The 25,367-nt window shown below is 36.2% G+C and overlaps 2 protein-coding genes across 9 annotated transcripts; both read right to left on the bottom strand.

The window, feature by feature from the left end:
- Positions 1-620: 620 nt before the first annotated feature.
- fhdc3 (FH2 domain containing 3) lies at positions 621-9,590 on the bottom strand. 2 transcript variants are annotated; one of them, XM_028031519.1, is made up of 13 exons: positions 8,550-9,590; positions 7,926-7,934; positions 7,464-7,845; positions 7,112-7,173; positions 5,343-5,445; positions 4,730-4,815; positions 4,346-4,446; positions 4,201-4,271; positions 3,982-4,089; positions 2,570-2,640; positions 2,351-2,468; positions 2,098-2,262; positions 621-1,908 (listed from the first exon to the last, which is right to left on the bottom strand). In XM_028031519.1, the coding sequence occupies exons 3-13, from the start codon at positions 7,677-7,679 to the stop codon at positions 907-909; spliced, it is 2,103 nt and encodes a 700-aa protein (XP_027887320.1). In that variant the 5' UTR covers positions 7,680-7,845; positions 7,926-7,934; positions 8,550-9,590; the 3' UTR covers positions 621-906. The 2 variants fall into 2 exon arrangements, with proteins under 2 accessions (XP_027887320.1, XP_027887319.1); XM_028031518.1 differs by having other exon boundaries at positions 7,464-7,934.
- A 126-nt stretch (positions 9,591-9,716) lies between these two features.
- On the bottom strand, positions 9,717-24,802 carry arfip2b (ADP-ribosylation factor interacting protein 2b). 7 transcript variants are annotated; one of them, XM_028031520.1, is made up of 10 exons: positions 24,509-24,801; positions 22,189-22,299; positions 18,593-18,649; positions 16,813-16,921; positions 16,409-16,465; positions 14,611-14,726; positions 14,228-14,449; positions 13,962-14,119; positions 13,185-13,359; positions 9,717-13,062 (listed from the first exon to the last, which is right to left on the bottom strand). In XM_028031520.1, the coding sequence occupies exons 2-10, from the start codon at positions 22,285-22,287 to the stop codon at positions 12,907-12,909; spliced, it is 1,149 nt and encodes a 382-aa protein (XP_027887321.1). In that variant the 5' UTR covers positions 22,288-22,299; positions 24,509-24,801; the 3' UTR covers positions 9,717-12,906. The 7 variants fall into 7 exon arrangements, with proteins under 7 accessions (XP_027887321.1, XP_027887322.1, XP_027887324.1 ...); XM_028031521.1 differs by having other exon boundaries at positions 18,617-18,649; XM_028031523.1 differs by lacking the exon at positions 18,593-18,649 and having other exon boundaries at positions 24,509-24,802.
- Between the last annotated feature and the right edge of the window lie 565 nt (positions 24,803-25,367).

The following is a 25,367-nucleotide window of genomic DNA, read 5'->3' as shown; positions in this document are numbered from 1 at the left end:
TTAGACAACCCCCTACCAAACGTTAATTTTTTTTGAGCAAATTAAAATGTATGTTCTGTTAAATTGCTAACATGTAGCTTTACAGCAACCAACATAGGGTGTCGTGAGAAAAGGATGAATATGTGGAAACCAATCTCTTCCTCCCATAGACTTTCATAGTGGAGGATCTGTGATGCTCTGGATTCAGAAACATTTGACATTGGTAGCATGAACTCTGAAGTACCAGCACATTCTAAAAAAAACCTTGGCCTGAGCCAGAAAATTTAAAATTGATCCAAAACATTTCCGTTTGGTTTTACATTTATATGATCAAAAACAATAGTTTATACAAAAAAATAACTTTCATGTCTGTCTCAGTCCTCAGACCTAAATTGTCTAGAAAAGGCTAAGGTCAAAAGATTACATGAGAGCACCTAAGTTAATCTAGTGAGACTGTGTGAGAGGAATAATTAAACAAAACATACTGGGTTTAATTACCAAAAAAAAGGCGATTTACTACCGAACTAATACATTGCAAGGGTTTATCAAGGGTAATAACAGGGAGGAGAGTTGTGAATAGCAATTACAGAGATATATTGACCTGAAATGAAGTGCACATTAGTTTACTTATACACAGTGAATAGGGTAATATCCTTTTATTAATGTACAATAAAAGCAAACGCTTGCATGAATTTCAGAATTTGTTTCGTCTCCCCTGTCCCCCAAAAGAATAAACAAAGCAAAAAAAAAAAAAAAAAAGACACCCTCAGAGCGCAAAGCAAGTCCCCATTTGCTTTATGTAATCTAAAGGGTAAAAGCATGACATATAAAATGACAAACATTCAACATAATTTTAGCCATATAAAACACAGAAAAACTGACAAAGCCTAGTTTTCATCTTTAAAACTTTAGCAGCAGCTAATTATTTCATGTTTTCTCATCCAAATTGCAAAGTTTACTTCTGCTTCCAATAAGTTTAAACAAAGACTTTAATCCAGATGACCCCTCAGCATAATTTTCCACCTTTCTGTCACTTCTTTCCTTTACATCTCCCGTTCTTGATTCAGAGGAGAAGGATCTTTGAGATATGCTCCTCTGGAACAAGTATCTCAGTCGGAAGCCCATTCCAGGAGAGCGCAGGGTTTGATCCACGGAGGCCGACCTTAGCAGTGGTCCCTGTGACAATGCTCTCTGACCAATGCACTCAGGAAGGGAGGCAGACCCTCCAGAAGGAGAAGTTAGACTTTCCTGACTACTATAATTTTTCAAGTTGGTTTCATCAATCTCCCAGACTCCGTCATCAGGATCATTTCCAGAAGATGTTGATGATCCTCTGCGGGCTTTGCCTCGCAGGCTGTTGCTTCTTGGAGAGCAACTTATGGGGCTCAGAATAGTCCATGGAGATCCCATATTACCATTACTGGTAAAGAAGTAGTCCCTAGTTCTAGGTGAAGGGGTACGTGGAGTACTAGCCTCATCCTGTTCTCCTTTCGAATGCTGAGGACTCCCCGATACCTTCTCATCATTACGGTTGCTTTTGACATTTTGGTAGCAAAGCACCTTTCGGGTTATCTCACGCATCTTTTCAGCTTCTTCCTCCTCCAATTTTGCCAATTCCACGTCTTTAAGTAGCTTAGTTTGTTTCTTCTCAGGGCTGTCTGTAGTTTTGCAAAGAATTGGCATTTCTTTTTGTGAAGTTTGAGAACAGGATTCAGAACGCAAGCCTTTAGCCTGGGGTTGGTAATTCTTCCTACATCTGCTCAAACCAGACGGGGGTTTGGATAGAAGGTTGTGCAGTGCTGACTCTAAGCATGAGTCATCTGTAGGGTCAAGTGCTGAACATGATGCCACAGAGCGTCGTTTAACAACTAGTTGAATGCTCTCCGAGCGCTTGTGTCTATGTTCAACAGCTTCTCGCTCTCTGTTCTCCTGCAGGTCATGTAAAGAGAAAATATTTCTAATGAGCCAAATGAAAGCATTATTTTATAATGCTTTCCTCCAGAAAGCAAAACCTAAATAAAAATCCTTCAAAGTTGTGAAAGGTTCAAGCCACTGATGGATTACATTTTGATTTCATAATAAAAATGCTGGATATTAATCAATTTTTGGTCTTCTTACCTGTACAGCTTTGTCAAACCTTTTACAGAATGAGTAAAAGATGGAACAACACTCTTCAAGTTTGAAAGTAGCTGGGTCTTCACAGAAGTACCCTGCAACAGCATCGCTTAAAGCCTTCAGCTCATTCAGGGACAGGTCAACGTCTGCAAGCAAAGTATCTGCCCTCTGTCAAAAAGTTATAAAATACATGTTGATAGATCTTAGTTCTTTTTAAAGGTGAAAATTTGCAAACGGAGACAATTTTTTTTTTTACCTTCAGGAATTGATCTATTTGTTGTAAGAGGCCAGGGTGTATGCTGCTAAACAGTTTAACTTCTTCCATCTTCTGGATTTCCTCCTTCAAGTCCTTGATTACGTCATCTTTACAAATTCTTTGGTAAAATTCAGATACAAACTTGTTCACAATCAGATTAAGTGTCAGACAGAAAAAAAGTAGGATAAAAACTTGGGAAAAACACATTTAAAGGGTAACCTTGATGCCATCCCAATGTGATCAAGTTGGCTGGGAAAAGTCAGCAGCTCGGCATCAATCTCCTCCGCTTGCTGTGGATGGCAAAGAAACAAGCTTTGTAAGCAAATGAACATTACTGGAGTTTGTGCATCAATGTTTTTATCTCAAAATATGGCAGAAACCCGTTTTCATTCATGAATGAATGTTTAGGCATGCAGAACATGATCAAACAAAATAAAATAAACATTCACATGCATTAGCCTAGGAGGACATTATTAAGGCCAAAATGGGAAGAGATCAGGTAGTTAAAGCCTTACAGTAGATATTGGTATCAAGATACATTGACTGGCTCAACATTTTAGCATTCCAAAAGAATTAATTTTCTAAGACAACTGCAGTCCAAAAGGCAGCAGTTCTTGGAGCAAGACACAGTGCTAATTGTACCCATTCAGCTGGTAACCACTCTGATTTTCCCAACAGAGGTGTTTCAAAGGGAGCTGACAGACAAATTGAGAGTGTTTGTTAACCCCAACCAGAGTCACTATGAATTATCAACATAATCCCAGTATATCAAATCCCCATACAGTATGGTACCAAAGGACAACATTTAGGCGCAATCTGCAGTAACATATTTTCCATAAAAAATTTTTCAAAGCCACTACACTATGAATGTGTAAAACAGGAAGTCTTTTATTCAGTCAAAGTGTGTGATATGCATGTGCAACATTTTGTCGAGGTGACCCGATTCAACACATAACGCATACAGAGAATGAAATGAGAATGACTGGGAACAAACTACAAGCTGGTATAAATTAGGACAAATAGTTACTTAGTAGAGTAAATTAAATTGTCCTAATATTAATCCTCTGATGTGCTATAGGCATACCATGCATAAATCTCCCCATATTCCAGAATATTTACTGGACAGAGGTTTAAACGCATTATTTTGTCTTTTTCAGGTGCAATGTGGAACGAGGTTACCAGCCCCCTGCCCTCCGACAATTCTTCTGTGATTACAGTACTTTTGGTAAAAAAAAAACTAAAGAAAAAGTAATAATAAACCCATAAAAATTTAAAAGCTTCATTGTTTTTACCCCGCACACATCTAGATTTATTTACAATATTACTGTAAAGTGCTATTAGGAGAGGAGTCTGCGTTGCACATAAAATATAAGTACTTGCTTCATCTGTGTTTTTATGGGCCTCTAACTCTTAGGAAGGTCTCCTGCTTGACATAACGGATCGTGCAGAAAGGAAAAACCTACGTATGCGCATATTTAATTAGAGGCATATCCAGGGGTTTGATTTTATGCTGTGTATGCTCAATTCTGCTGTAACCAGGATGGACAAAGGAACTGTGTTAATTTATTTGGAAGTGCAGCATAATTTATTGTGCCTTCATAAATCATTTCCATCCTAATTCTACACTTTACCTTGGCAACATAGTGCATGAGGTTCATGCCAGGCTTGTTGGCTTTGGTGTCGGCCAAGTTTAGCAGGGAAGCCACCCTGAATCCTATGGCATTTGCACTGTAACCACCCTGAAGGAGAAAGTTTTTAATTGATTACTCAGTTAAACGGTTTCACAGAAGCATAACATCCACTAGCTAATACAATGTAATGAAAGATGATTCTCCAGGAAAAATACTAACAGCGTTCATGTAATTCCCAGCTTTCAATACTAGACGAATCACTGAATGGAGGTCATCGCAATCCAACAGCTCTATTGTAGGAGAGGAAAAAGATAAAGTAGGAGCATGTAGGATTGTCTGCAGCTGGAAGCAGGTGAAATATTACCGTTAGCTGCTTTGATCATGACCGCAATGGCATTCTTCACTTCCTCCATGAGGGGAAAGAACTCCTCCCTCAGAAGCATCACTTTTAGACGTTCCCCGTAGCTGAATGAAAGACAGACAAGCAAATAAACGGGTTTTTTTGTTGTTCCAAAAAAAAAAGAAGAAGCTGTCAGTTTTTTTTATATGCCTCCTAAAATCTAACAATGCAATCAGGTCTGAATAGTCACACTCAAATGTAACTACACAAAGAACTATCAGAATCAAACTATAAAAACACAGTGAAAGTCAGTTGACATCAAGACCAAACGATTGATCCATTTTATTGTAATTTTGATAACTTGATGTTTTCAGCAACATTCAGTTAAACATATAAAAACAGACTCACCTAGGGACTTTAATGAGCTGTACCATGAACTGGTCTGCCTCAGTTAACACAGAGAGTTGACCTCTGTATGACTGCAGCTGTTTTACCTACATGTTAACAAAATGATGACCTACCATTAAAAATAGAGTTCAGATATCGCTTGAGGAACAAAGAATTGAATACTTTTGCATTTAGACATTTACATAGTTATCAGGTATGAAAAATGATTCTACAGGAAAAATACTAACAGCGTTCATGTAATTCCTGGCTTTCAACACTAGTCGAATCACTGAATGGAGGTCAATGAAAACCGATTTCATGTTTGTAAATACTTTATTTTATGTTAGTTTACATAAGAAACTGAGGGCTGCATATTGTCTTGTTTTTTTGTCATTGTGCTTAGCATGTTTAATCTGTAGCATGGGTACAAAATAAAACAACTTCAATACAGACAGGAGATTTCAAAAAATAAAAAATAAATACTCTACTTTAACTTCATCAGTATATAGGGTAATTTTGGATGTACTCAAAAAAAATTTACCCACAAACTATTCCACAGAACCATAGCTCTGCCGTATTTTTGTTTTGAGTCAATGTATGCATGAAAAATCAACAGGAATAGAGTTCCTGTTACCTCACTTTCTTCTGGTAGAAGCTTACAAAGATCTTTTAGTTTGCCATTTCCAAACCTCTGCCAGTTCCCCTGACGAATGTCCTCCACTATTTCACTCACTGGCCTACAGAGGGAGACATGCACACAACCAAAGTTAGAACACAAATAAAACAAAGTATTTACTTTATTATCAGTACATTCATGGCTCTTTTAGAAAGTTCTTGCTCTGTAGTACCGGCAGAACAAACCCACTAAACAATATGGTGAAGAACAATCTCAACACTGATTAAGAACATGGCATTCAATAAACTTAAACAATGAGAAGTTAATTTCACATTATGGTTCATATTTATGAGAAATGTTGATTTAAAGATTAGAATATCTTAAATCCACTAGGAGATTGATTGCTTTAAGTATGACTAATTTCTAAACTCTTTATAGCACATAAAAAATGGATAAACACTCTTTACACAGAGCCAGATTATTTCATCTATAAAGTGTAGAGAAATAAAAATGCAAATGAGTGATGGAGAAAAACCGTCCCATGTATTTACTACTTCTATTCTGGATTATTGAAATTTTTACAATCAGGACAACACAGAAATATTGGTAAAGAGTCATCAGGTATCTCAAAATGCTGCAGCAAGAGTTTGGATGCAAGTTATAAGGAGAGATTCATATTCTCCAGTACAAACGTTGTGCATAAAAAGTCAAGAATATGAATTATGAATATTCATATTCTTCATAAAATAATTAGCACATATTTTCCCATTTTTAATCATGATTTTCTGTGAGCTAAATGAACCTCAGAAATTAAAAATATACATCTGGTGTGGGGAAGAGCAGTTTTTGATCATCATATTGGCCAAGTACATAAGATGAATGCACAGCACATTGAAATATTAAGTTGTGTTGCACATCTATAATACTACAAACATTGATATTGTGATGGCAATTGTAAACTGAAATATTTGGAAAATGTATTCTTCAGTTTTAGTTTCTTTTCTTCAGCTCACTGATAAGTTAGAGCAGTGAGGTTTATTGTGTTTTCTCCATACAATTATGCTGATAAAAGAACAGGCTGCTCTTTATTATCACTGATTCCTTTAAATACGTTTGTTTTATCATCTACAGAAAGTACTCCAAGTCTTACGGCAAGTTTGCCTGCATCTCATTACTGACATTCAGCTTTAAGTCAGTAGAGACAGATGGCCACCCCCAGGCAACTTTTAATCTCCAAAGAATTTTAAACAGTTCCATTCACTAAAACTATGCAGTCACATTAAAACCAGAAGAAATGACGGTTCAGTCATTTTATGTGCGACCCTTAATTGCTGCCATAATGCAAGTGACTAAACCAAACTGGCAAATGGACAAGTAACTCCTCCAAACCTTGAGTGTAGCAATGGAAAACTGCATTTTATGCAATTTAAACTACAACTAATAGTTTATTTCAACTACTGGTTGAAATAAAGTAATGTATTAAACAGTTTACATGTTTTTGCAAAATGGTTTAAACTGATGCTTTAAAAAGGGATTTCCATGTATTTGCATGAGTTCAGCTGAGATAAAGCCGTATGGTTGGGTAATCATTAGCACAGTGGAAGTGACGTGTGCATCCAGATACCCATGACTTAAGGTCTGAACGACTCAAAGCACAGCTTAAGCCATTCAACTTCTTTTGGTTATGAGGACTCTTGTTTACCTTATATGTTTCAGTACAGAGTTTTTCACATCATAATTTCCACCATATGCATCTGGCTATTACAAAATTAAAGACACAACATTACCTTTTGAAATGTCTTAGGAAGATCCCAATATTCATGCTCCGCTTGGAATCTAATATCGTCACCTAAAAACAAAATGCAGGGTAAATTCAAACAAGGCTAAAAAGATGGGAAATATCTCTACAATCCAGAAAATATCAACATTTGCGGAAGCTGAAAAAAAAAATTCCAGACTGTTTTATAAAACGGTTCCGCACTGATAGTTGTGTGGAACTTAAAAAAAAAAGAAATTACTTCCTGCTGGCATCTTTACTACTTCTCCAATTTAGATTATTTGCAAGCTCATAAAAAAAGAAAAAGAAAGTAGAGCCTGCATGGACAATCTGTTTCTTATTTGTACATATCTATTAGTTACCTGAGACTCCTGTCCACACAAGTTCATCCCATCACTTTTACTTAAACTGAAGACTTTTGAAGCCCGTAGCGATGCGCTTTTGTCATCATGACTAAATAACTCTTCCATGGTTTGTATATCCAATACCAGGTCCCTCTGGGTCCGTTTGGATGTCCACACGTTCAGCTTACCCAACACATGATGGTTAGGCAGTGTGTCCCAGTTCAGCTTTTTCATGGAACGTCTTTGGATATCACAAGAGCCAAAGAATGCAGGAGGTGGAGGTGCTGGAGGAGGAGGTGGGGGTGGGGGTGCTTCTGTACCATTAGCCACAGGAGATGGTTGGACATACAACGCTTCTTGACCATCCGGCACAGATGGAGAGGGGTCTCTGGATGAACAACTGGGCGAAGTAGATTTTAAACTCAGCATCCCCTCCATCTGTTTTTCCCCTCAGATCCAAAGGCGAATGCGCCTACTCACCAATCAGAACTGAGAATACACAAAATAGTACAGCTTTATTTTTTTTTTTTTAAAAAGCAGTATTTTTTGACAAATAGATGAATATTTACTTAGCAAGTGGAAATGTGTGAATATACTACAGTGTTACAATAAAATATTTTAATTTACTGAACTGATCCAACTTTATGTATTGCAATAACCATGCAGGAGATTCAATTCCGATCCATAAAACACATTTAAAGGAAACAGAAAACAAAACTGTTAACAGAGCTGTGCGTTTGAAATATTTAGTGGATATCTCTTTAAATAGGCTTTAATTGATGTAAATGTCATCAAGTGTAAATCAAACAATCTATTCTTAACTGAACGTTTTTCGAAATGTAGTCTAAATACTTGTTTTAAAAATGAATAGTACATTCAATATAACATACTTAGCAAAACGTTTTTCTACATTTTTCACCAAGGTCCTTAATTGAAGAAAAAAAAAGACATCTACGGAATTATATGTTATTCTAGTAGAAAAATGAAGTTGTGACAAGCGGCTTGAAATATTTAAATACGACAATTTCTAACAATTTTAACAGGACTCGCTGTAATCTGCCCTAAAACATATCTGAATTTTTAAAAATAATATCATGTACTTACAACGCTTTTTAGAAGTCTGACTAGCTGTATAAAATGTGTGCAGTTTGGCGTCGTTTCCTCCCTGAATATCACGTCCCAGAAACAACAGTCACAGGTGCAGAGTGAGTCTCTAATCAAATTCAAGACAGTTCCCAAATACAGGACCGCCCTCACGATAAGAGGCCGATGGGTCCGCTCCTTTATCAGTCGCCGGCACATGATGTGGAGCCTAGAGCGAAGGAGAAGTTAAAAACAACAGCAACAGTCAATGGTTATTGCCTCTTAGCCAAATAGATAAGTGTGCAGCAAGTGAACTACATTAATTCTTGCCTCCGGTCAATAAATTGAAAGTGTATTAGGTGTCTAAAATGTGTCCTTATGGCAGCTTCTTTTCCTGGACAGATCACCAGTCCGTCGGGCAACATAGACAAACAACCATGAATATACACGCTCATACAAAATGGCAATTTAGATTAACCATTAGGTTTTTGGACTTTGGGAAGAAGACAGATTACCTGGAGGGAACATACAAACTCCCTCCTTTCATGTAGAAAGGCTGGGATTCCAGGATCTTCTTGCTGCATGGACTTTATTTAAATTGGTTGGCTTCTTGCCATAAACCTGACTTTTAAGGAAAGTAAAATCTAACATAAAGCCATAATTACAGGTCCATCTAAAAATTATATATTTTGTTAAAAGTTCAATATTTCCTGTCAGTCATCTCAGAAAGTGAAACTCATATTACCAGTATATACAATCATCACAGAGTGATATATTCCAAGCTTTTGTTTCTTACAGTTTTTATGATTGTAGTTTACAGATTAAAAACCCAAAATTATGTGTTAGAATACTGTGAAAGAGATTAATGATGTAGCAGTGTTAAGTCTTTTTAGGAATTCACTAAAAATTACATTATTCCTAATGTTATTCATTAGAAATGATGATGCTATGAAGGGAGAACAGTTGAAAAGCACAAAACTCTACATTAATTTGGCCTCCATGCCAATGATTAGTCCACGTACATTTCTAACTCAAAACTCTACATGAGGAGACATAAGGGTCGAACACAAAACGTGGTAATTTATCTTTTAATTGTGACTTTTTTTTCTGCTTTGCAGTCCTATGCAGGATGGCTTTGATTATTGTGATGAGTCAAACCTCAAAACACCAATGAGACCAAGTTTGAAATTACTTCCTCAATGTTTTATTTGACCAATTCCAGATCGTTCCTTGTCTCCATATAGCACAAAGCATTACAACATAAATACAACAATGACAAAAGCCAAAGAAAACACATACAGTTTGAAAGTGTGAACTTTCAATTTTGCTCCTTTGGGTTGGTGTTGGATTTTTGAGGTGCAATTGAGGAATGAAGGCAGAGTATCCATGACAACTTCATTTATCATCATAAATACCTGAATTTCAGTATAGTACATCAGCTCAGACTACAAAACATTTGCTTATACACAAATAAAATATATATATATATTTATGCATTTTTAGAAATCTTGGCTTTCATGTGGCAACACTTCAATCTTTGCAAGAATGTTCAAGAGTTATTTTTAAATTCAGCCATTTCCACAACTATGGAACAAAAAAAAAAGTATTGCCATTCCTTTTAATGTCTGATAAGAAACCCCAAACAAAGCAGTTTGGAGAAAGGGATCACATTTTATATATTGCTTCATGGTAGTCAAGCAAACCAGGAGCTTGACAGTAAACTGATATAAAAACATCGTCTTTTTAATAAACCCTCAACTCCTCCATCATTCTCACTAAGAGTGCCACATGACTAGTAAACTCACTTTTGATTATGCTTCTGCCAACTTGAACGTAACAAATTACACTATGTCAGTCCAGGCTAGATGACAAACATGGAAGACAAGAGCTGACCATTAGTGAAAGCGCACATATCTACACTTCAGGATTGTTATCTGCCATGCAAATATAGAACAAGTAGCTGGAGGAATGACACATTTACTGTGATATGATATTATAAAGAGGCTCTCATGAGCACAGAGTCAGTATTCTAGCCCATATTATTTTTGACTGATAATTTTATACAAATTAAATTTATGTTTTTGGGTGGTTCAGTCAGCGATTTGGTCATTTCATGTACTGTATTGCCATCTTAAACGTCACAATATGAAAAACTTTGTTTTTGTTTCAATAAAAAGTGACGATTTCAACAGAGCAACACTTTGTGAATACAATAGTGATATGTAAAAATTCAGCTCGTATGCGAATGCTTCCATCACTGATTGTTTTCTTCTAAAATCTTCACTTTTCATATTATCTGGCTGCTGAATGCCAGAATGTGATACTGAAATGATCTAATTAGTAACATTAGACAGCCATCTTGATCAATTCTTAATTCAGCAGAATCAGAAGATGTGATCGTTTTTGTCAAAAGACGCGTAGTTGTTAGTTTCACACAAATATGACACAGACAATTCAAAGTATTGATACAATAGAAAAAAAAAATGTAATAACTTTCTATGTGATACTATTCAGTAAAAGTTAATTAGTGAAGTGACTCCAGTCAAGTTTCTTCAAACAAACAGATTGTAAAAAGACACTGACATATTCCAGTGTGAAAACCAATCAGGTAAAAAAAAAAAAAAAAAAAGGAAACAATACCCATGTAAACAAGGCAAACAAGGTCAGCCTCCACCTAACATCTCAATCTATTCAAAACCCAAGGAAGGCTGTGGCAGTGCTCCTTAAATGATTGTTGCATATCTGAAAGTTGAACAATTTTCCTGTTGAGTAAAGTCTTTGAAGGAGAACATGCTAATTTATAGTAATACTCTACAAACATTTTTAAAAGTTGAAGTGATTCTTAATTTTAAATTTACATGGATTTTAAATCTCTAGATATTTGTTTGTAATGTACTAGAAATGGACATGATGTGTATTTATAAACAGTTTTAACTTTTTTCTTGAATATATTTTATTTATCACATAACTGGTTCATCTCAATAAGCTGGAACATTATTGAAAAGCTATTTTAGCAATTCAATTTAAAGTCAAACATATATTGTAGATTCATAACACAAAATGATATAACTTAGATATGTATTTGATGATTATGCCCTAAACCCACAAAGATATTCCATTAAACTCTTATTATATAAACAAAAATAAAAGCATTTTTCATACGGAAATGTCATCTCCTTCTAGGCTATTCTCCATAGACTCTCTATGGGTTTAAAGTAAGGCCAGTTTGACGGTTAATGAAGCACAGTGTTACCATGGCGATTAAAGCTTTTGGCAGTGTGGGCAAAAGGTTGGCAGGTACCAAGACTTAACGGAAAATAAAATCAGCATCTCTGTTGTTTGCCTCCTGGTAAACAGCTGTTATGACATTAGAGTTGAAATAATAGTGGAAACATTACAACTATGTCTGCAGTTGCTTGTGCATCTTTTACAATGTCACTTTTTCCTTCCACTCAACTTTCCATCAATGTGTTTTGATACAGCACTCTGACCAACCAGGCTCTTCAGCAATGACCTTTTGTATCTTACCCTCCCTTTGGAGGATGTAATTGTTTACCTGCTGGAAATAATCTTCCCACCAATTGTTTAGGCCATAAAATTCCTGTTAGAAATGATTTTTATTTGTCTTTTATTAGTCTAAACTAAACTGTTCATTAGCTCCAAGAAATAATCATCAAAATAAACTGGTTCTTGAGATATATCACTGTGTGTAATGATTCACTTTCTGAATGAAATTACAGAAATAAATTAACTTTGGACAATATTCCAATTTATGAAGGTTTACCAGTTGCTCATAAATAAGGAGGCACAGTCGGGGAGTGATGAGGGTTAAAATGTTAAAAAGTAGTGTTAAATTACAGTAGTGTTTTAGTACTTTTGCCATTTTCTTCTTTACAAAAGTCTCTGTTACTAAGACTGTGGAGTTTTATGATAAACTCCAAGAATTGGGAGCACTTAGAGGAGTACAATAACGGCCATAAACATGACTAACAAGCACACACCACAAAATAAGTGCAGAGATAAGGAAGATGTTTACATTAAGCAGATAAGGACAGAAAATTTGAAAAGTTTGAAAAAAAAAAAAAACAGCTCACAAGGAGAAGCTAAAGTGGATAAAGGAAGTTGGAAAGAGAGGCACAAAAAAACCCTTTTTTTTTTTAAACTGGCCACCTAGTTTTCTGCTGCATTAAGTTCATGAATAAATCATTCATCCATCAACAAAAAAAAAAATAAATAAAAAATACGATCTCAGCATCTTCATCCACCAGTTTATCTCAGTTTGTTTCCTTCTGTAGTGGTCCTCTGCAAGCTAGGTGATTTAAAAGGTAACAGGTGCAGGTGGTTGAGACGAAGGCTGCAAGATTTCCCGCAGGGCCTCTCACTGCTCTTCTAACCAGGAAGGCTGGTCGGCCCCTGGGGGCCTCAACTTTATATTAAACTGCTTCAGCGTTTGCTCCAGCTGCTCCTGATTGCCAGCAAAGTACGCTGAGATGGCATTATGGAAGAGAAGGAGCTGCTTATGCATTACCTTCACCTGATAGAGGGGAAAAGAAACATCATATGCAGTTTTAGGTTTGGTTTGCTCAGATCACAAAAACACAGTGTGCCAACTTTTTAACATTTAGAAAACAACAATGATTAACAACACAGACTTACCTTATTTTCCTCCAGAAATTTGAGCTTAATGATAACATCTGAGCGAAGGCGTTCATACTTTTCCTTATGAACCTGGTACTGCTCTTGTGCAGCCTCTGTACGGGCCATGGTCACTGCATCTCTGGGACCCAAACTTAGCTCCTCAAGGTCTGACCGGTAGGCATCAAACTCCAGTCTGAACACAAACAAAATGAAACAGGGAAAAAAACAGATATTTAGATTCAGAAAAGGATATTCAAATATTCAGAAAAAAGCTAAACATCCTTGTACATCAAACATTTACTTCCAGTACAACAATACTTAATATGTAAACTGTTTTATTACTCTCCTCCCACTGGGTGGCAGCAACTGCATGTTATTCAGTGCATCACTGACAGTCTTTCTTAATACTGTAAGCTGGCGAGCAAATTCATAGATCATGTATATATACACTGAAAAATATTAACAATATGTACATAATGAAAACCATATTTGTGATAAAATGTTAATTTTTAGTAATTGTGAGTGCCATTTTAATGAGAAAAAGGGGGAAAAAGGTATAACGTTTTAAAAGTTTGTCAGAAGCAGCACATTTATTTGCAACTGACTCAAACTAGCGTTTATTTTGGTTTTTCAACCAAGATCTGTAAAAAATTGTTGTTCAAGTTTATCAAATTGATAGATCTGTAGAAAAATGCTTCTATTAACTGAAAAAACATTTTAAAAATACATCTTCATTATCTATCTCCATTTACACAATGAATTCTGTTTTGAATGTGCCTTTTTAAATCTGCTTACCTCGCATTTTCATACATTCTGATTGTCATCAGAGTGTCCTCCATTGTCTTATTGACTAACGTGTTAATGCTGGACACAAAAAAGTTAATGGCACCAAGTAAAGTCTCCCCATTCTTACACAGTAGTTTCTGGGTCTCTGCATTGTAGCCAAACTCATCCTGTAAAGAAAGGAGAGAGTTCCTCATTGTTTTCTAAATGAATCCAATTTTATATTAAAACATTAAAGAACAGTTCAACATGTAGAATGTTCATTTCTGAGGACTCACTCGTAGCTCTGGAGATTTCTGACTGAGATCAGCAAACGTGTCACCCAACGCGTGCTGTGTCTGCACCATGTTGTAAAAATGATTGGTCAGCGCTTTGGCCAACCGCAGCACATTTTCATATTTCCTTTTGGTGTCCCTCAGAACCTCTATCTGAGCCTCCAGCTCCAGGTCCACAGTCCGAGAGCCGCGACCAAAACGCTCTGAGATCATTTGCTTTGTACACTGAAACGAAAGAAACCACAAAAAGACATGAACATAATTGAGTTCATTCAGTGACTGTTTGTAAAGACAAATGAGGCAGTCTAGGTTTGAAAAACCTGATATTTTGTCATTAGCACAACATTGCCGTGCCTCCCCTTTTTTGAAAACAGCCTTGCAGATACCTTATAGGTGTTTAAACCCCATTTTTTCACTGCTTCATATTTTTCCACAGCCACACCACGCGTTGCCTCTTCTGCTGTCATCGAGCTGCTGCTGGTGCTGTGTTGCATGTTGGGACCTGAAACATACAAGTAGACATGGATAGTAAACAACAAACATAAGCTAAACTTTCAAGAAGATGAGATTGATCTCAGGTAAGATATGCCCAAGCAGACATCTCTGACTCCTCAATGCAAGCAGCATTTGAAAACGATTAAAGATACCCACAACCAGCCCCTAAATGATCTTTAAGCAGATGAAAAGATAAATTCCACAAGACCTTTATAGTTGCAACTATCTAAATAATCACATCTGTGATTCAGCATACATATTGGTCACATGTATGTGACCAATATTTCAAAATGCCATTTGTGGCTACAATTAAAACTGCACATCTAACTGTACACACAATCCCCATGGCGATGCACGGTGGTGGCAGGATTATGCTGTGTGGCTTTTCTCCAAGGAGATTAAAGATACCAAAAAGGGCTTTGAACTCAGTCTCTAACTAAGTAAAGCTGATAGAGAAACTTCACCAATGTGGTACTAAAAAAATAAGAACTTGGTGGTGAGGTAAATAGGTGGTCGTTGGTAGCTGCTAAATAAAAATGCAAGCCACAGACTTTATTTACGCAAAAGTTTGAAACAAAAACATCAAACTCCCTTATAAAATGTTTCTAAAATCTGATAAAATAGTAGTCAGTGTTTGTGGTCATTATGTGACAAAATGTTAAAAACGTCTGGAGGTATGAACACTGCCAGGCAAAAAGAAGGCAACATAAAATAAAATCCAGAAAGGAGAAAAAAATTATGGCACTACATGTAGAAGACAGTAAATGTACGTGTAGGAGGCAAATTTGAAAAGAAAGTGAAGGACAAGCAAAAGCCAGAAGAACAAAGATAAAAAGACAACATCTATTGCATAACAGTCGGTGAACAATGCAGACATGAGCAAATATATGGAAGACTGGGTTACAGCTATACAAAACAGGATGAAGACTTGGATAATTAACAATAACTGAATACGACTCAAAAATAAATAGAATATTACTTTTGTCAATGTTTTTTACATTTTATATGATAGCGTAGCTTGCGTTGTGAACAAGTCATATCTGAACAAAGCTTTGATGAGCAGACAAAAAGCCGTGAAGGTCACCTAACGGAAACACTACAGTTTCATTTCATAGCCTTAACTCGAAGGAAGTGGCAAGTCGTGAAACACAGATTAAGAACAAACAGTAGGTTAAATGATCTACTATTATCTATTGACATGGTTGTTTGCATCTCTCCTCATACGTCCTGTTTTCTTTGAAATGGACAAAAGCCAAGTCATGTTAAAATCCGAACTTGTGTATTAATTGTTTCATTTTTCTGCTAAAGTATCCTGTACCATTCATCTTTAGATACTCAGCATGCAAGGCAGAAAATGTTAATGACAGAAAAAAAGCAGGTAAGAATGCCATTATTAACCACTTTCTCCAGTAAGACAGTAGTGCTGAACAGTCCATCCCCCAACAGTTTAAAACAGATCACCCACACCGTAAGGAGAGCATATTTCCAAAATGAGTAATTTTTCATGAGAGAAAGATTGGAAATATATACAGAAATAAAATTTAATTAAATACACCTTAAATTTGATCCATTTCAAAGAAAGCATTGGAAATTTGTTCATAACCACTACAAACTCCTAAATGTCATATTTTTTAGTTTACATTTTGGAAAGAAGCTCTTGATTATTAGTAATAATTAAGTCTAGGCCACCAAATCCTGTAACAGGGATCCTTTTGTTAAACTCAGGATTGTAGCACACAGCAGGGCCTGAGAAAAAGAAATAAGCACCAATAAATGATATCACACCAAAATAAAAAAATAGTGGCATCTCTGTAAAAAGCATTTGTAGTCAAATAGCAATTGCCTCATTGGTGAACACCAGGAGTCAAGTGGTGATCGTGATAAACAATATTTTTAACAATGAGCTTAAGGATAACGTTCTTAAAACTAAGCCTATTAGTTAGTTTTTAATTTAGCTAATTTCTTACTATTGTGATTTAATCTCCTATCTCAATTTTAAACATAAACTATTGGAAAATACAGAAATAGAATTCACAGGGAATACTGACTCAGACAGATAAGGAAGACCAACTCAGGAAGGACTGAAGCAGTACCTTTAATTGAGCCGGTGGGAATGATTCCCTCAGCTGTTCCTCCATAGCCTCCAGAAACAATGCTTGTCTCGTTGAGATTGGGACCTGATACCATCACCTGCTGTAGATCCTGCATAGGTGATAACCACAATAGGAATAGAATAAAAAACAAACATATAGACATTATAACTTCAGTGTTAATATTAGATTGCTGGACATACAAATTAAAAGTTTATTCTTGACTGGGACAAATAATACTAAGGTAAGAAGCCAAAAGGTAAAATTAAAGCAAAAAAAAAAAAAGGTCTTAAAACACAATAGTGCTGGTCAAATATGTGTTCATTTTAACACATTTCACTTTGCCAGTTGGTATTATGTGTTTGGCCCTCAAGTCTGGCCTAACCAGTGACTTCAGTAATCTGTGCAGAAGTAAATATACAAATATGTTTTTATTTTCCTAAAAGAGTCCTCATTAAAGCTTTGAATCCCAAACAAAACTCTCTTATGAACTATGGGATCCCTCTTGTTTGGTTTGATAAATTTAACTCATTAGTTTTTTCTGTTTGCCTTATTTCTCAAGAGGTAGATAGAAAAAAGCAAAGAAAGAAAAAGTACGAGGTGAAAGAAACATTTGTTATGATTCAGATTCACTTTCATGCAAAACACCAGTTGGCCTGAATTTATTCAAATAAATCCTCTTATTTTACTTCAACACAATAATAACTACAACTATAAATCTTTCAGTAAATGTGGATTATAACAACCTTAAAATTATTTTATTTTAAGACCCACACTGTTTCTGAAAAGCAACAAGCTGATTTACTAATTTGCTAATATAGCTAAATGTGATGATAGATTTTTTTACAATGTATATCAGTATTTTTCAACACTTGTGCACAAGGCGCACCACCTTGAATGTTTTAGAAGTCTCAGTGCTTCAGCACACCTCTTGTGATGGCTGATTAACAGGCTTTTGCTGAACTGATATCATCTGCATCAGGTGTGTTAAACAAGGTAAACATCTAAAACATGCAGGGCAGAATGTCGTGTTCAGTACCACAGTGGGGAGACGCTGAAGAAACATTGCAAGACTCCAATAAGACAAATGAAAGCCTTTTCCGACAGTTTGTTTTTTATAAGGAAAATACACAAAATAGCTCTGGGCTATGGTAGCCATTTCCTTTTAGTAGACAAATATATAAAGTATGATTAAGAGTAATGGCAGGAAGTGAAAATAAAAGAGGGCGTGTGGCATTTTACCCTATTTGAAGTGAAACATACCAAGTATATTTAACATAATTTTTAATTTGTGAAGAAAGAGCTCTAGCCCTATAAAGTTCCTCCTTACCTTAAAAACACATTTCAAACAATAAAAGGAATTACATCAGAACGGAAGTGAGGTGAAACAAACATAAAAACACAGGTTTAGTAGAACACAATATTTAGAAGAATAATACTCTATTCTGATTGTCAAAGCTAACCTGCAAGAGATTAAAAAAATAAAAAATATCACCCACAGGCATCACCAAAGAGCACACACAGAATGTAGGCCAAATGAGCCCATTCTAAACAATCCAGATTAAATAACTTTGAGTTAACTAGAAGCTGTCCGTTAATACAAGTCAGTTGGACGGACACCCCAAAACATTTAACAGACTCCTAGCAACTGTTAGTATGAAACAAAGCCCAAAAGTTTCCCATTAAAGCCTGATACGACAGGGAGAGAGAAAACAACCCATTGAAACCACTGAACAGAACAACACCGACACCACAAACGCAAATGCACAAATGGCCTGCTCACCCTGGTGCCTCTGGAGCTCCCTACCTTCTCATCTAAGCTCCACTGCAGCTTTGCAGCCTGCACAGAGATGGAAGGGTGGGGGGTGGGGTCGACAAACACAACAACAATTTAAAAAAATAACAGAAGGAGAGACAAAATTAAAAACTCATAATTCAAATGATGAAACAACATGTACAACAAAGGTTACTGTAACGTTCACAAACAGGAGTGATGAGGCAAGATGCACACTAGTGAGGAAGGATATCATCACTCACTCATTGTTTGGCCCGCTGATTTTAAAGCATGAGTTGATTTGCAATCAGATTAATTTCACAATTATTTCATCACAGCAAATTAAATGAAAACAAACACAAATGTGGGAATAAAACTTATAGATACACAACAAATGACAAACATAAAAATAAAAACATTTAGAGTGATTAACATAGGTCCACAATTGTGGACGGTAACTGATTTTCTCCTCACATCCTCCCAAGACACGGGCTTCATCCACAGCACCGCAGCATTGTGTGAGAATACATAGTTCGTAATAACTAGGGATGCACAATAATATGAAAATATACAGCTGCACATGATGATGTCAGTCAAGTTGAATTTACATCAACCTTATGCCTCTCTGTCTGTCATAATGTCTCCAGTACTCTTTGTGATTAGGAACCATTATCTATCACAGGTGTGGAATAAGTGAGTCTTTATCCAATATACTATATTATTTATGAATACATTTGACACTTGAGATAAAACGATCAACTGCATAAATTTCTTTGCTATATTAATCTTGCACACACTGGTAATGCAATAACAATACATTTTGAAGTCCTAGTTCTAACCACACTAATAATGTTGATGGCTATGACCTCTGTCATAAAAATGTCTGTTTTAAAATGTTAGGGAAATCCTATGAACCAGGTTTTCTATTAAACAACAGCTTTTTTTATCCAGAGACTCTACCCTAATAAGGAATAATATTTCTTTAGTGACAGAAACCTTCAATTAACCTTCAACGGGTGAACTATGCCATAAAAAGATTAACAGTCCCCTTCAAATGTGATTATTTTTGAAATAATCTTTTTGAAAAATATCTCAGGATATGGTGCACTTCAAAACAAAAAAAGAACAAGATAGTGAGCTATTATCTGTCTTGTAAAGGAGTAAATGATGAGTGTCATTATTTTCAGTTGGGTTTTATTTAGTTTTTCAGTTTTTTCAGTGCAACAGAGAGATAGAGTCAATCCTATAATTCCAGAAAGTTTTGAAGTATAGATGAGAAATCATTCTTCTATACTAATGTATGTTTTATCAAGTCATGTTTTCCATTTCTCCAAAAAATATTTATTTTACCATTAGTAACCATTATAGGCTAAAATCTATTTCTGCAGGTCGGTGCTTTATAAAATCAGTAATCAAAAATCTGCTGTTATTTGAACAGATAACAGAAATAACACAGCTGCAGTACCTGACAAAAACTTTTGAAAACATTTGATTTCTCTAAAGAAAAATGCAACTATTTTAAGAAGCAAAACAAGAACTTTGTATTTTATTTTACAGCACTACCCAATGTTGTGGCATCTGCTCAACGTGGGTGAAAACTGACAGGCATGCCTTTCTCACTGCACATTTGCAGTGCAGTCTTTGCTTGAAATAAATAAAAATGACAGAGCATAAAGCCGAGAAATTCTTCAGTGACTCATCTATTAGCTAACATATTGTTCATCACTGTCCAAGCAACAGAACTGACCAATAAAAGGATGCTTTCCATGTAGACACCCAGCCCTCCATTTGTTGCCTCAGTGCTTGGCCAGGGAGCTCCTTGGCAGTCAGCCCCTTCTCCATCAAGCTCACAGTCACCACCCCTGTTCTGACACATGCACCATCTGAACCCAATAGCTCCTCCCTATTCTGCCAATCTTAATGTTTCTGTGCACGACTGACACAGGCTGCTTCAGCTTCACACTAGGTGCTGCATGACAGTAACCAATCTGATTCTAGAGAGCTGTCACCCAACGACAAAGCCCTGCTAGTTTCAAATTGCATGGTTGCTAGGACAGCTGCTCAACAGACAGAACAGTTGAACACGTCTCTTAAACAAACAATGAATGAGCTGGCAACCCAAACCTGTTGAATATTTGACTTACTACTGGACAATGCCAAGAAGCAGGAAGCCTTTTACGACTTGAGCGCAGGCATACAATTTGGTGAGCAAATAATAACTAACTGTAAAAGCTTCCTCCAGGATCTTTGTTCTGTTTGCCCAACAAGGTGTTCCTAGGGATGTCGGAAAATCAACAACCCTTTTCCAACCTAAGATGAGACATCAAAAGTGACATCTTTCCCTACGAAGGTTTTTGTTCCAACTGTATTAATGTGGTAAGCTGTGCAGTGGGTAAAAATATCAGAATGTAAGAAAATCATTCAACAGCAAAAGTAAAAGAAGTGCGGGGTGTTTTGTGCCACTTAAAGAGAAGCATACAGTGTACATCTTTAAAGAAAGATGTCAAAATAAATGAAGCCCCTTCTGATCTTTTCTTTTGAAAACATATTCAAAAATAAGATAAAGGTTTGATATCAGAATAGAAGAGAAGCTTTCTGTAACAGAATTGGCTCCTTAAACACACCAGAGACGAAAGTGTAATCCTATACACAAGCTTACAAGAGTTGTTTGAAAAAGCAAGGGGTTTCCAAGGAGACAGCTGGACTATAGCGCCTGATTTCCAATACCTGATCTCCCTCTCCTGTGGACAAGCTAGCTATCCAGTACAACACAATGCTATGTGGACAGAAAAATAAAAGTTAGAAATACAAGTCAACAATATATGTCCAGGATCTAAAACGATAATAGATCTGAAAAGAATAAACAAATAAAAAAGTGGAGGAAAAAAATATAATTAGATGACTGCAAAGTAACTTGCAGCTTTTAAGAGGAGACATTTTGGTACATATTAACAGAGAAGTTTATTGTGGGGTGGATGGCATGAACAGAATAATCCCACTCAGCTAATCATGTGACAGCTGGGAACACAACCCAAATCTATAATCCTGAACCACTGACAGAAAAAAAATCCTTAAAACTACAACTAATGAAAAAAATAAGTTCAATAAACAATGATAGCATGTAATATGAGTTAAACTTAAATTAAAATAAGTTAAAGTGACTTTTCAAATGTTGACAGAATGCTTAGAACTATAACTGAAGTTGTGTTTTTGTGTGCTCAGTGTTTGTTGACTTCCTCAGCTGAATATTGAATGCGTTTTAATTGCTCTACACATGAGCTTTACGCAAGAACCACAGCAACGAAATCTTCACATCTGGAAATGTCACAATCTATACCACTCCCCTTTATAACTCATGTTGAAAAACTAAAGACAACCTTCCGTGATATTGAATCAGGATATTCCATGAGAGCAATTAATTTATACCATATAAAACAACATTCAAAAAATAACCAGGTAGTACATAATATATTAAGCAAGTCCTGCACATACAAACTGTGTTGTGTTTGGTGTATTTTGAGTAAGAGGTTATAAACTGTGTTTTGTTGGCTGTGCAGTGCCATTTCAAAATGTCACATGAACATTGTCAGCCAAGTGTCACCCACCTGTTCAAGGCTGTCGTCTTCTGCTAATGCCCCCGTGTCTCCATTACTGTTAATAGGAATCTCCATTGTGGCTGCTTTACTCATAACACTGTCCGTCATAATGCACTCTGTCTGCAAGATAAAAAGACAGTCTTTCAATTGACTGTTATCAATTGAAAGGCCTAACCGCAGCCTGGAAGAGGATAGACCGCAGAACTTAGTTAAAACAGCCAAATCAATGAAGCAGATGGGAATATAATTACCACTAACAGCAGAGTGGATTTCAAAGAGCAAGGCTGCTGCTCAGAATAAAAACAACACACCTATTAAAGCCCCCCATCTCCTCTATCTGCACACAGACAAAGAGGCAATGAGCTGCTGAAGTGAAGTGGCCACACTTACTCTAACATCCCATCATGCTCGGGTTACCAGCACTTACACCCCCCAGAAAAACAGCCTTGACAAAAAAGGGAAATGTTTATGTCAACATTCTCAAGTTATCTTAAGAAATCAAACTCATTTGGATTTATATATTACACATGAAAGCATGACCAAATACTCAGCAAAAAACACTGTTGGACACCCAGTAACAGTGTATCTATTTTTAGTTGTTTTTTTTTAGTTGATCTGGAAAACATCAAGACTGAAGAGAAGCCATATGAGAAATCCAAGCAAATGCCAATATAAACTGTTACAGGATATTTCTAAATAACTTGTGTGCTACTACTAAGAAAATTCACTACAGCTTAATGTGCTGCACATTTTTCAATACAATGATGTGCAAAACCCTGAATTTTGCTAATCTTCTGCTTTATCAGTGCTGACTGGTTACGTGTCGGTCTGCTATTTTATCGATGAAAGAATGACACTATTTTCATGTCATAAAGACAACAACACACATCAATGTGGAAGCTTTTGCTGAGGGAAGAAGAATCAACTGTTAAAGGAAACTATTTTTCTGTACCTCCGTTTTTCATGCTTTACTTTTCTGTATCATTCCATTGCATCACATGTTATATATTAACATATGGCTTAATTTCTTTGCATGCATGTACTGGGTGAATTATTAAGAAAATTTGGTGACAATTTCATGCCAAGTGCACCTTTAGAAATATAAATTAATTCTTAATTTTCCAAGTAGTTCTTTTAACTTTAAGTTTTAAAATAAAACTTACATGGTTTGAAATAGACTATTAGATTACAACACTTACAATCAGTAGTGCATCTGTACAGTTTAGTACACAATAATTGCTTTCATTGTATTTTGGCAAAGCATTTAAGAAGACTGAGTCATCAAAGGAGAAGTGGAAAACTAGTTCATAATGCAAAGATGACAGTCCGAACCACACTAACAGTGTGTGGGGTTTTCAAACATCAGGATGCCAGATTATTTTCATGTTTGTCATCAAATAGCAGAAAAAGAATTATTTGTGTGTGTTGTGCATTTAACTTCCAATAAATTGCCGCGTGTTTAACAGATTTCTACAAGTTTGACCACTCACTAAAAACGGCTCTACAGGAGCAGCCTGGAAGTATAGATAAAACACTACTGAAGCAATGCAACCTGCTTGTTTATACTGCCTCTGACTTCACTTAGCAGGCTTTTCCACGGCAAGGACTCACTTAGATATGCACAAGGTCTGTTGACTTTACATATCAGCTACAGAACAGTATCTATTAAAACAATACGCACACTCGGGACTTTGAGAGATGACTGCCGATTTGAACCTATGGTCTCTTAGTTTGCTTACATGCATAAATGAGTTAAACGAATGCCTGGATGAATACGTGAATTAGAAAAGCTAAGACTCAAGATAATTAGATATTAGGAGAGAGTAAACGTGGGTTAAAACCAGATCTACAACTCTTTACATTGTTTAAAAAATACATTTACATGTGAGCTGAACTGTTGCACTCAAAATCCCTTAAAACATAAGTCAGGCAGAGAGTGGGAACTAGGATGGGAACTGAAGCATGTGGAGAATTACTGAGACCTGGCAGGTGCAGCAGAACAGGTGCAAGGTTTCACCCTCATTTGCATAGAAAAGTATAAATCCTATCTCAGTATGCGCATAACAATAAGAACAACAACGACAACGACCGATTGATAGGAATCTCCTTCAAGTGTGTGAATGACATTAAAGTCTTTTCTTTAAAAGCCTCGTTTTCAGTTGAACATCACGTAAGCAGCTGTTACTGAGAAGCTGGCTAAAGTGGTTAGAGAAAACAATCTAAGAAACATCTGATCAACATGTGAGTTTGTGTGCATAAGACTTACAAAGCTGTATATATTAAAAACGGCTGAAATACTGGCATGTCATTTTCAGACAGTTTGACTTACGATGGTGTGCCTGGTCCCTTCGTTGATACAGCGGTCTTCGCAAAGCTAGCGCGAAAGCTAACAGCAAGCTAGCTGCAATGCATCCCGTTTCCTGCGAGATTCAGAGCTGAATGTCGTGCTCACTGTCTCTTCCTTATGGGGAAAGACAGAGAAAAACTCCTACTTAAGAATACCGGGGAAACATTTCAAGGTAATGGTTAACTCTACGATCCGTGTACAGCAGGACTGCGTAAATAACCCTGCCGTGTGAAGCCAAGGGAAACGCTTTACGGAACTGACGACGTGTTTCAAAACAAAGAATGTCTATTTACGACAGGATGAAGTACAATGTTCTAAAATTAAACATAAACCGTCGTTTTCACAAATAATTGATAGATAAAAAGTAATGAATGTCACGAATAAAAAACTTTTTTTTCTTAAATACTATCAACTTCAGAGATTATGAGAGTGCCTTTAGTTGTTTAAAAGGTTTAATCAAACAAAAAGTCATTAGACCTTTTTGTTTGAAACACAACACTTACTCTGAACTCTGTCTCGTCAGCACTTCCTCTTAGAGGACAGAATTCCAAGCGAATTCTAGCCAATAAAGAAATGTGTGAAATTTTAAACAGTGTGAGAGGTTTCTGTTTATGGTCCAACCTATCTTTGGCATGTGATTTTCTCTAATATGACACAAGCCGTGGCATCTGTCACCAGATCAATGGCGGATGGATCTATGTATATGTGTATGTAACTTATTTGTTTGACATAAAATTATTCATTTTCATATTGTACCCTGAATATGACACAGAAGTCTGTCACTAAGAAGTGGCAAAACCATAGCATGTATCACCATGGTTTTGATTTGATTGTTGCAACG

Source organism: Xiphophorus couchianus, chromosome 11, assembly GCF_001444195.1.
Source record: "Xiphophorus couchianus chromosome 11, X_couchianus-1.0, whole genome shotgun sequence".
In the NCBI taxonomy this organism is placed as follows: Eukaryota; Metazoa; Chordata; class Actinopteri; order Cyprinodontiformes; family Poeciliidae; genus Xiphophorus; species Xiphophorus couchianus.
This window is presented reverse-complemented; position numbering and strand designations above follow the sequence as displayed.

Bases quoted from the DNA above. Each gene is read 5' to 3' on its own strand.
- arfip2b (XM_028031520.1), bottom strand. From the start codon at position 22,287: ATGACGGACAGTGTTATGAGTAAAGCAGCCACAATGGAGATTCCTATT. The intron at 16,466-16,812 runs GTACTGCTTCAG...TCTTTTTCTCAG, and splicing joins TCCCACCGGCTCAATTAAAG to GCCCTGCTGTGTGCTACAAT. The intron at 13,360-13,961 runs GTAAGCAGATTT...GTTTGTGTTCAG, and splicing joins AGAATGTATGAAAATGCGAG to ACTGGAGTTTGATGCCTACC.
- fhdc3 (XM_028031518.1), bottom strand. From the start codon at position 7,883: ATGGAGGGGATGCTGAGTTTAAAATCTACTTCGCCCAGTTGTTCATCC. The intron at 5,446-7,111 runs GTAATGTTGTGT...CTCCCTCTGTAG, and splicing joins TTCCTAAGACATTTCAAAAG to GCCAGTGAGTGAAATAGTGG. The intron at 4,272-4,345 runs GTAATATTTCAC...CTCCTACAATAG, and splicing joins CATGATCAAAGCAGCTAACG to AGCTGTTGGATTGCGATGAC.